The sequence below is a fragment of the Microcaecilia unicolor genome, chromosome 1, assembly GCF_901765095.1.
Source record: "Microcaecilia unicolor chromosome 1, aMicUni1.1, whole genome shotgun sequence".
NCBI classification, from domain to species: domain Eukaryota; kingdom Metazoa; phylum Chordata; class Amphibia; order Gymnophiona; family Siphonopidae; genus Microcaecilia; species Microcaecilia unicolor.
Genome location: NC_044031.1, coordinates 388,838,854 through 388,850,973, shown reverse-complemented (window position 1 = coordinate 388,850,973; position 12,120 = coordinate 388,838,854). Strand labels below are relative to the sequence as shown.

General features: G+C 47.1%; 1 protein-coding gene across 1 annotated transcript in view; it reads right to left on the bottom strand.

Moving 5' to 3' along the window:
* GTPBP1 (GTP binding protein 1) overlaps positions 1–12,120 on the bottom strand; it is a 146,577-nt gene that overhangs the window by 50,093 nt on the left and 84,364 nt on the right. The window contains 1 exon segment of the mRNA XM_030221005.1: positions 9,969–11,564. Within this exon segment, the coding sequence (XP_030076865.1) occupies positions 9,969–11,564 (1,596 nt within the window).

The window sequence follows — 12,120 nt, the reverse complement described above, 5'->3', positions numbered from 1 at the left end:
CATAGCCAATCGTTTTCCTGAATCATGGGAAGGAGGGTGCCCAGGGAAAGCATCCTGAACTTTTCTTTTACGAGATATTTGTTCAGGGCCCTTAGGTCTAGGATGGGACGCATCCCCCCTGTTTTCTTTTCCACAAGGAAGTACCTGGAATAGAATCCCAGCCCTTCTTGCCCGGATGGCACGGGCTCGACCGCATTGGCGCTGAGAAGGGCGGAGAGTTCCTCTGCAAGTACCTGCTTGTGCTGGAAGCTGTAAGACTGAGCTCCCGGTGGACAATTTGGAGGTTCTGAGGCCAAATTGAGGGTGTATCCTTGCCGGACTATTTGGAGAACCCACTGATCGGAGGTTATGAGAGGCCACCTTTGGTGAAAAGCTTTCAACCTCCCCCCGACCGGCAGGTCGCCCGGCACTGACACTTGGATGTCGGCTATGCTCTGCTGGAGCCAGTCAAAAGCTCGCCCCTTGCTTTTGCTGGGGAGCCGCGGGGCCTTGCTGAGGCGCACGCTGCTGACGAGAGCGAGCGCGCTGGGGCTTAGCCTGGGCCGCAGGCTGTCGAGAAGGGGGATTGTACCTACGCTTGCCAGAAGAGTAGGGAGCAGTCCTCCTTCCCCCAAAAAATCTTCTACCTGTAGAGGTAGAGGCTGAAGGCTGCCGGCGGGAGAACTTGTCGAATGCGGTGTCCCGCTGGTGGAGATGCTCTACCACCTGCTCGACCTTCTCTCCAAAAATATTGTCCGCACGGCAAGGCGAGTCCGCAATCCGCTGCTGGAGTCTATTCTCCAGGTCGGAGGCACACAGCCATGAGAGCCTGCGCATCACCACACCTTGAGCAGCGGCCCTGGACGCAACATCAAAGGTGTCATACACCCCTCTGGCCAGGAATTTTCTGCACGCCTTCAGCTGCCTGACCACCTCCTGAAAAGGCTTGGCTTGCTCAGGGGGGAGCGCATCAACCAAGCCCGCCAACTGCCGCACATTGTTCCGCATGTGTATGCTCGTGTAGAGCTGGTAAGACTGGATTTTGGCCACGAGCATAGAGGAATGGTAGGCCTTCCTCCCAAAGGAGTCTAAGGTTCTAGAGTCTTTGCCCGGGGGCGCCGAAGCATGCTCCCTAGAACTCTTAGCCTTCTTTAGGGCCAGATCCACAACTCCAGAGTCTGAGGCAACTGAGTGCGCATCAGCTCTGGGTCCCCATGGATCCGGTACTGGGACTCGATCTTCTTGGGGATGTGGGGATTACTTAGTGGCTTGGTCCAGTTCGCAAGCAATGTCTTCTTTAGGACATGGTGCAAGGGAACAGTGGACGCTTCCTTAGGTGGAGAAGGATAGTCCAGGAGCTCAAACATTTCAGCCCTGGGCTCGTCCTCCACAACCACCGGGAAGGGGATGGCCGTAGACATCTCCCGGACAAAGGAAGCGAAAGACAGACTCTCAGGAGGAGAAAGCTGTCTTTCAGGAGAGGGAGTAGGATCGGAAGGAAGACCCTCATACTCCTCGTCAGAGAAATATCTGGGGTCTTCTTCCTCTTCCCACGAGGCCTCACCCTCGGTGTCAGACACAAGTTCACGGACCTGTGTCTGCAACCTCGCCCGGCTCGACTCAGTGGAGCCACGTCCACGATGGGGGCGTCGAGAGGTAGACTCCCTGGCCCGCATCGGCGAAGCTCCCTCCGCCGACGTAGTCGGGGAGCCTTCCTGGGAGGTGGCCGCAGTCGGCACCGCACGCGGTACCGACGTCGGGGACCTCACCCCGGGCGATGGGCCAGCCGGCGCCACGCTCGACGGTACCGGAGGCGCAAGCACCGCCGGTACCGGAGGGGTAGGGCGCAACAGCTGTCCCAGAATCTCTGGGAGAACGGCCCGGAGGCTCTCGTTCAGAGCAGCTGCAGAGAAAGGCATGGAGGTCGATGCAGGCGTCGACGTCAGAACCTGTTCCGGGCGTGGAGGCTGTTCCGGGCTGTCCAGAGTGGAGCGCATCGACACCTCTTGAACAGAGGGTGAGCGGTCCTCTCGGTGCCGATGCCTGCTGGGTGCCGACTCCCTCGGTGACCCAGAGCTCTCGGTCCCTAAAATCGAGTGTAATACCGGAAGACTGGAGGGTAGCCAATGTTACTCCGATTTTTAAGAAAGGTTCCAGAGGAGATCCGGGAAATTATAGACCGGTGAGTCTGACGTCGGTGCCGGGCAAGATGGTGGAGGCTATTATTAAGAATAAAATTGCAGAGCATATACAAAAACATGGACTGATGAGACAAAGTCAGCACGGATTTAGTGAAGGGAAGTCTTGCCTCACCAATCTAATGCATTTTTTTGAGGGGGTAAGCAAACATGTGGACAATGGGGAGCCGGTTGATATTGTATATCTGGATTTTCAGAAGGCGTTTGACAAAGTGCCGCACGAAAGACTCCTGAAGAAATTGCAGAGTCATGGAATCGGAGGTAGGGTATTATTATGGATTAAGAACTGGTTGAAAGATAGGAAGCAGAGAGTAGGATTGCGTGGCCAGTATTCTCAGTGGAGGAGGGTAGTTAGTGGGGTCCCGCAGGGGTCTGTGCTGGGTCCGTTGCTTTTTAATGTATTTATAAATGACCTAGAGATGGGAATAACTAGTGAGGTAATTAAATTCGCCGATGACACAAAATTATTCAGGGTCGTCAAGTCGCAGGAGGAATGTGAACGATTACAGGAGGACCTTGCGAGACTGGGAGAATGGGCGTGCAAGTGGCAGATGAAGTTCAATGTTGACAAGTGCAAAGTGATGCATGTGGGTAAGAGGAACCCGAATTATAGCTACGTCTTGCAAGGTTCCGCGTTAGGAGTTACGGATCAAGAAAGGGATCTGGGTGTCGTCGTCGATGATACGCTGAAACCTTCTGCTCAGTGTGCTGCTGCGGCTAGGAAAGCGAATAGAATGTTGGGTGTTATTAGGAAGGGTATGGAGTCCAGGTGTGCGGATGTTATAATGCCGTTGTATCGCTCCATGGTGCGACCGCACCTGGAGTATTGTGTTCAGTACTGGTCTCCGTATCTCAAAAAGATATAGTAGAATTGGAAAAGGTACAGCGAAGGGCGACGAAAATGATAGTGGGGATGGGACGACTTTCCTATGAAGAGAGGCTGAGAAGGCTAGGGCTTTTCAGCTTGGAGAAGAGACGGCTGAGGGGAGATATGATAGAAGTGTATAAAATAATGAGTGGAATGGATCGGGTGGATGTGAAGCGACTGTTCACGCTATCCAAAAATACTAGGACTAGAGGGCATGAGTTGAAGCTACAGTGTGGTAAATTTAAAACGAATCGGAGAAAATTTTTCTTCACCCAACGTGTAATTAGACTCTGGAATTCATTGCCGGAGAACGTGGTACGGGCGGTTAGCTTGACGGAGTTTAAAAAGGGGTTAGATAGATTCCTAAAGGACAAGTCCATAGACCGCTATTAAATGGACTTGGAAAAATTCCGCATTTTTAGGTATAACTTGTCTGGAATGTTTTTACGTTTGGGGAGCGTGCCAGGTGCCCTTGACCTGGATTGGCCACTGTCGGTGACAGGATGCTGGGCTAGATGGACCTTTGGTCTTTCCCAGTATGGCACTACTTATGTACTTATGTACTTATGTACCGGTGTCGATGCTTCTTAGACTTCTTCCGAAGCATGTCACCGGAGCTCCCCGGCACCGATGAGGAGGACGTAGAATCCATCCGTCGCTTCCTCGGGGCCGAGGTCGAAGCAGGTCGATCCCGGGGGGGCTGTACCGCAGGAGCCCTCAGGGTAGGGGGAGACCCACCCGAAGGCTCACCGCCACCAGCAGGGGAATGGACAGCCCTCACCTGCACTCCTGACGATGCACCACCGTCCGACGACATCAGGAGACGAGGTCCCGGTACCACCGACGTCGATGCAGCTATCCGATGTCTCGGCGCCGATGCAGAGGGCCGATGCCTCGATGCACTCGATGCACTGGCGGCCGAGGATGAAGGTCTGGACGCTGATGACGTCGATGCACCCGATGACCCCGGTGCCGATGCCAACGAAGAGCCCGAGAACAAAACGTTCCACTGGGCCAATCTCGCTACCTCAGTCCGCCTTTGTAACAGGGAACACAGACTACAGTTCTGAGGACGGTGCTCGGCACCCAGACACTGAAGACACGAAGAGTGCCTATCAGTGAGCGAGATTACCCGGGCGCACTGGGTGCACTTCTTGAAGCCGCTGGAAGGCTTCGATGTCATGGGCGGAAAAATCACGCCGGCGAAATCAAAATCCGAAATGACGAATTTTAGCACCAAAACTTTGAGGGAGAAAAATCTCGACCGAGGCCTAAAAGAGGCCTACCCCGACGACGAAAGAAAACTTACCGGGGCAAAGACTGGAAATATAGGAAAGGGCAAACGAAACCCAAGGGGGTTTTCGGAGCACTTTCCGCACGAAATTAGAACTTTTCCGAAGAAAAAACACGTCGATTAAAACAACGGACGCGCGAGGTCGACTCTCCGGGGCTCGACACGGCAAAAACACAGCCGTACCGAGTGCGGACGAAAGAAGACTGGCCGGCTCGAGCCGGTTTCGGGCGGGAAGACGGCCGCGCATGCGCGGTGCGCGCGGACGCGCGAGAGCTAGCAAAGGACTTTGCTAGTGAAGATTCCGATTGGAGGGGCTGCCGTGGACGTCACCCATCAGTGAGAACAAGCAGCCTGCTTGTCCTCGGAGAATGAATGATATATATATTAAAAATTACATAAACAGACTACAAAGTACAATAAATAGTGCTATAACATGGGCTTTGTAAAACAAATATAACATATGTGGTGAATTAACCTGGCTGCAACTGTTCTTAAGGGTAGATAGATACAGAAGAAGATTAAATCATAATTAAGTTTATAGACAAAGAAGTGATGATCAATCAATATGGATACAATTAGGGTTAGATAGGATTAGGGAGGAAAGAAGTAGTGAAATTAATTGTATGAATGGATAACTTTCAAATAGAATTCTTAAAAGCTAAATTGAAAAAATGAGTTTTCAGTAGGTTTTTAAAGAACAGGTATCTGCGCATTTAATTGTTTTTGGTAGAGAATTCCAAATTTTAGTACCTTGATATAAGAAACTATCATTATGAATTGTTTTATAGATTACATTCCTACAAAAAGGGAAATGCAGAATGAAGTATTCTCTGGATGATGATACAGCATTATGTCGAGGTAATTCCATGAGATTGTTCATATATGTTGGAGAACAACCATATAGAATTTGGTGAATAAAAACACAGAACTTGAAAAATATTCTATCTTTTATTGGTAACCAATGTAGGTTGTATAGAAGGAGTTGCTTTGGTGAAGCGAGGTGTTCTACATATGAGGCATGCAGCGGTATTTTGAGAATTTGTAATCTGAAAATATTTAAGCAGTTTGTAATATGGGCAAGCATCCTTTAAATTCAGGAAGCATAACAAAGCTCATTTTTGAAGGATTAAAATACCTAAGGAAACCATCTTGAACTTCTCTTACTAGAATTTAGGATCCATATGTCTATGATGGGAGTCTTTGAGATCAGGAAATATTTGGGACCAGAACTCCTGTCTCTTGTCCTGGTGGAATGGGTTATGATGGTGGATCTGAGAACTGCTAAGAGGGAGGGCAGTTCCTTTACCAATTCAACCAAATGGTAAGCGTTTGACTAGAAAGTCCTCCAGTGGCAATTTGGCAAGACTTCCAACAGATGTGGTCTGTATCTATTCCACACTATGCTGAGAACCCAAGTATTCAAGATTATACTAGGCCAACAGTTTATGCAAAATCTTAGCTTTCCCTCTATAGAAACGTTCTCTGGAACAGACACTCAAATATTAGCTATGTCTGCCTGGATCCAGTCAAAATCCCATCCCAGATTTTGACTGTGAATCTTGTTGAGACTATAGGACCATTTACTGTCTTGGGTGAGAGCAAGATAGACAAGAGTGCAGGACAATGCCTATTCGGTGTACAGAAGCATCTCCTGCCTACTCAGATAGAAGGGTGGGTCCAAAACGGCTGCAGAGACAGTCAAACACTGAGCAGTGGTCTTTTACCTGATCCACAATCTCCCTGATCATCTTTTTAAAGAGATTACCTCCACTGCAGAGCACATCAGCAAGTCTGCCCTGCACATTATACCTTTATGACACTCATGGCTATGAATCTCCACAGAAACCAACAACTTTGGGCAGAAGCTATTGATGCCATTTTGAAATAATCAACAGGTTGACCTAAACATATGCTTTCTGTACTCCTCATTCTTGTCCAGTCTCCTAAGACTGCATGTTTCTCTTGAGAAAGAAAATCTCATGTATTTATTCATTAAGAGCTGGTAGAAGCTATGCAGGAGGTCTGATAAAACTTCTTCCCAAGAAGGTTAAGGGTTCAGGCATCCCCTCTCAGGAGACGTGGAGTAGATTATTGACCTCTTGGTCTTTAGGGCAGATTCAACTAATACTGAATGATGTGGCAGCTGTTTCTGGTCAAATCCAGGAGCCTTCTGGATGTTATACATGCAGTCTTTTTTTTTATGGCAGAGAAAAACGGGGGGTCACCAGCATTCTCATCTGTGCCTCTTTGTCATGAATGGGCACTATCACAGCTTCCTTAAGGGGCGCTAAGATATTGGACTATATCCAGAATGTGTGTTCTAGGCTCATCCTCCCTCCCTCCAACTGAAATAGGTCTCTACCATTCCTCTGCTAAAGTCTATGAGAGACAGGATCTCTGTTGGAGACTTTCTCTTTCCATACAGAGGAAAGGAGGACTGAGGTGAGATCTACTGACTCTTCTAATCAGAGCAGTTCTCAGATCCACGATCATAACCCCAGGAGCTCTCAGACTGAATCAGAATAATATTCTGGAAGAGTAGTATTAGTATGTGTCTGACTAAAAATCAAGGTTTCAGTGAGGGATCCCCTTGACCTCAGGAGTCCAGACCTCATTTTAGACCAGGGGTGTCCAACCTCGACCCTCGCAAAATCAGGTTTTCAGGATTTCCCCAATGAATATGCATGAGATTTATTTGCATACAATGGAGGCAGTGCATGCAACAGATCTCATGCATATTCACTGAGGAAATCCTGAAAACGCGACTTGACTGTGGCCCTCAAGGACCGAGGTTGGCAACCCTGTTTTAGACCAAGGCTTCAGTAAAGGCTCACTTAATGGACTGGAAGTGCACTTATTTCTTTTTGGTGCACTCAGCAACTGCAAAATGGTCTGGAAGCCTGCTTTATTACTGGACGTTGGAAAAGATCCTAGGTATACAGCTTTGGAAATCTTTAATAAAAACTTTACATAAGAATAGTCATTGGTATGATCCTCCAGTGTACGGTTTAGAGGCTTGGAATATAATACACTCACAAAATGAAGAAGAATTCTTTTCTGGATTGTCTCAGTTACAAAAGTATAGCAAATAATGGATTCAGCAATCATCATCTTTAGTGGCATACCCCATAAGCCATGAGGCAAACTTAAGGGCAGCAGCTGGCAACAGTGGAGAGATTCTTGAACAATAATGGAATTATCCCACCGAGGTTGTGTTCTGAAGGAAAAATGAGCTGTCTTAAATGAATCTTGGCATGAGCTGAAGCATGCCACTCTGAGGAGGCTCCTGACCGTCAGACGGAGCTAGTGCTTCTACTTGTTGCAGGTTGGAGAGAGAGTAGTGGCATTTTTATGGGAATCTTGTCGTCTCCATTTGCAATGAGTATCTCTAGGTGATTCTTTGAGGAGAATGAGGCTTTTAGGCAGGTTTTCATATAGCTGCGTTCAGTCTAAGTGTTTTAACTTTCTGCTGATGCTTTTTCCTATCCCTGAGGTCTGCCTGCAGCTGGACAGCCTTGGATTATTCTCCTCCAAGTATTATGTTATGGATTACTTCCTTAGTTAACTCTATTTTACAGGCAGGTCAGATTCCCAAAGAGTTGGGACAGATAGTACCCACCTCTATTCCAAAATCTAGTAATTCGAATATGTCATTGCCTTCTTGTTTTCAACCATTGCTAGTATATCTCTATTCACAAAATTAATGGAAGTTAAAGTGGGAATGAAACTAATGTGTTATTTGGATACATTTTCTTGTCTTCATGACTTTCAGTTTGGCTTTAGAAGCAATCATAGTACCGAGTCATTGCTTCTTGTTTTGTTAACTAGGATTAGAAACTTCTTAAGTCATGGTACCCAATCAATGCTGCTCCAGTTTGATATTTCGGGGCATTTGACACTATAGATCATCTATTATTATTACAGCATTTTTATTTATTTACTCCCATCAGGATGTACTTATCCTACCCCCGCCCTCCCCAAAACCCCTCCTCTACCCCCCCCCCCCCCCCCCCCCCCCCGACCTGGAGATCTATTCAGTAACAGTCCATGGATTCACCCTGCATTTAAGAGTAAACTCCGACCTCTATGGCTTAGACTTCGCAGATAAGGACCCCAGACAGCCAAAAACGTGACTCTCTTGTTCTTTGAGAGCCGGGATTCTCCAGCCTCCCAAGATACCAGTTGGTGCAATTGGTTTCTCCAGTGCCAATATGCTGGAGGATCTTTAACTGTCCAGTACTGTAATATGCATTTCCTGGACAGTAAGCTCATCTTACGGAGCAATATTGTTTCAAATCGATTCTGCCCTCTAAATGACCCCGGGATGTCTAAAAGCAATTGTTCAGCTGTCCCTAAGATCCGAAGCCCCAGCCGTTCCTCCCAAAAACCTCGGACCTGTGTCCAAAACCTTTTCAAGGTGGGGCAGCTCCAAAACATATGTAGCATTGTGCCAGGGCCCTTTCCACATTTGAGACACTCTGGGCTCCGATTCCCTCCCATGTGGGTTAGTTGAGCTTTAGTGACATATCCCCTGTGAATACAACAATAGGCACATTCTCTTAAGCGAGCATCAGATACTAACAAGGGTATTCTTGCTATCGATTTAGTGATATCCCATGATATTACTCCAACCCCCAATTCCTTTTCCCAAGCACTCTTCAACTGTCTATAATCCCTGGGGGGTCGCCATCCTGATATTGTTTTGTGGAGCAAAGATATTGTAAATTCGCCCTCACCCAAAGAGTGAAAGAAATCTTGTACCTTATCCCCCATCCGAGTTCTCAAAGGGTCTCCCGGGAGAGAAGTAATGTAGTGTTGCACTTGCCTTATAGCAAATCTGTTACCCCAGGAATCGCCTACCTTCCCCAGTAGTTCTCCTTCTGTGAGGGGCTGCCCATCTCCACCCGCCAGGTGTGCCAGACTGGAAATCCCCTTCTGTGCCCAGTCTACAAAATGTCGGCTCGACAAGCCTGGTAAAAACTTACAATTCCCACATATTGTTAATAGATCTGTTATTGCTGGATCCCCCCCTAGTTGCCGTATAAGCACTCTCCACACCTCTCTAAGCGGTCGCAACAGCACACTTTTACGTAGTCCTTCCGGTAAATCACATGTTTTGTGGTGTAAAAAGCGAAAAAAATTGATAAGGTTCCCAAAGTGCTGCCTCCAACACAGTGGGGGTGTATCGCTGTGTTTCCAAGCACCAATCTCCTAGGTAACGCAATTGGCATGCTTGATTGTATAACTCTAAATCTGGCATACCCACCCCTCCTCGACTCCAGTTACCTATTAAATTTGAGAAACGAATCCGTGGTTTCTTGCCCTTCCAGCAAAACTTTGATGCTAATTTATAAAAACTCTGCAAGTCTTTTCTTCGTAGCCACACCGGAATGGTTTGCATCACGTAGAGCCACTTGGGAAATAACACCATTTTAATCAAATTTACTCTACCTAGCATTGATAGCGGCAAATCCAGCCATCCTTGTAACACCTTCTGGGTCTCCTGTAGCAGCCAGGTAATATTAAGGTCATACAACCGTGCAGGGTTAATAGGCATCAAGATTCCTAGATATTTAAAAGAAGTTTGTGCTTTCCGCAAGGGAAACTCACCTCTCCACTGTCTCCATACTTCCTCCAAGGAGGCTAAGGCCTCCGACTTCTCTAAATTTAAACTAAGGCCCGCATAGTCTCCGTATTCGGAGAATATCTCCAACAAAGCCTCCAAAGATTCCTGTGGGTCTGACAAGTGGACCAAAATATCGTCGGCAAATGCTGCCACTTTAAAGACCTCTTTCCCTATCGTTATCCCCGCTACCGCCCTCTGTTCCTCAATGTCTCTCAGCAAGGGATCCAATGTCAGCACAAATAATAGAGGCGACAGAGGACAACCTTGGCGGGTTCCCCGGCTTATTTCAAAATCTTTTGTTACGATCCCATTGACCGATATTCTGGCCTTCGGTTTTGCATACAATGCTTTGATCCCTGACAAAAATCTATCCGTGATTCCGTATTTCTGAAGGACGGCATATAGAAAATTCCATTTTACTTTATCAAAGGCTTTGTCAGCATCAAAGCTTATTAACAAAGAATTTTTATTCCCTCGATTTCTGGCTTCTAATGATGTCAAGACCTTGCGGACATTCTTAGTGATTTTCCGTCCCCTTACAAACCCCATTTGGGAATCATGTATAAGTTTCGGCAAGAATCTCGCTAATCTGTTTGCTAAAATCTTAGCCATCAATTTCACTTCGTAGTTTAGAAGCGAAATAGGCCTATAGGATTCAGCTAGCTCCGGATCCTTCCCTTTTTTGGGGAGTACTATAATACAAGCTGTATTTAGATCCGAAGGCATCCTTTCCTTCTCTATTAAGGTGTTAAACATTGCGGCTAGGGGTTCAGTTATTTCTTCTCCCATGATCTTGTAGAATTCCGCTCGGTAACCATCTACTCCCGGCGCCTTAAGCAATTCACTTTGGTTAATCACCAAGTATACCTCATCTGGTGTAATAATGGTATTAAGCCATTGCACCTCTTGAGGGGACAGTTTCGGCAATCTAATCTGATCTAAATATGAATCTCCCAACAGGCCGTCATCAGGCGGGGCCTCGTATAGCCTTTTGTAATATTGATAGAAATTCTCACCAATCTCCTTATCCGTGTGGATTCGTTCTCCCTGCCCCTTCTTCATAGTCAAGATCCTAGCTTTGCCTTGTTTGGTTGCGATCAGACGCGCCATCAATTGACCGCACTTGTTCCCGTACTTATATAATTGATATTTGTAATATGTTTGTGATTTCACTGCCTTATAATGAAGTATTTCATTTAATTTCGTCTGCAAGAGCATTAAATGCTGCCTATTCTCGGTGGAGGCCTGTTGTCCATATCTTCTCCAAGCTCTGCACACTAATTGACTCAGCCTCATTATCTCTCTATTCCGAGCTTTACGTTTATGTGCTGTATAGCTGATAATTTCTCCGCGAAATACTGCCTTAGCCGCCTCCCAGTACAGGACTGGGTTTTCAACATGTATTGCATTGTGTTCTTTGTAATCCTGCCAACTCTGATGTATAGAGGCCCTAAAACCCTGATCCCGGTATAACTCCGCAGGAAACACCCATCTCTTTTCCACTCCCCTCTCCTCCTTGGGCGCCCAGCTCATTTCCACCCAGGCATGATCAGATATCACATCTGCTCCTATAGCTGCTTTCGTCACTGAACTAAACATCTGTTCCGAAATCAACAAATAATCAATTCGCGCCTGTGTGCCATGCGCCCGCGAGAGGTGTGTATAGTCTTTCCCTTGTGGATTGAGTATCCTCCAAACATCCACTAGCCCCACCTGTCGGCAAAGATTAGGCAGCCCCCTAGATTCCTGTATAAGCTCGTGCCTCCTAGTTCCCGTGCTATCCATCAAGGGGTCCATTACCATATTGAAATCCCCCCCTACTATTATAGGTAAAGAATTACTTATTAACAGTTTCGAGGTGATCATCTTGTAGAACTTCCGCTCATATTGGTTCGGAGCGTATACATTGCCAAACAGCATGATCTGGCGCTGTATATGAGCCTCACAAAGTATGAATCTACCACCTGGATCAGTGAAGTGCACTTTCACTTTGTCCGCTATTCCTTTTTGAAACAGGTTGGCAACCCCCCCTTTCTTCCCCTGTGCTGCTGCAGATTCACATTCCCCCACCCACCAAGTTCGTAATTTAGCATGTTCCCCAGCCGATAAGTGGGTTTCTTGGAGCAGGGCTATATCAACTTTATGTCTTTGCAGA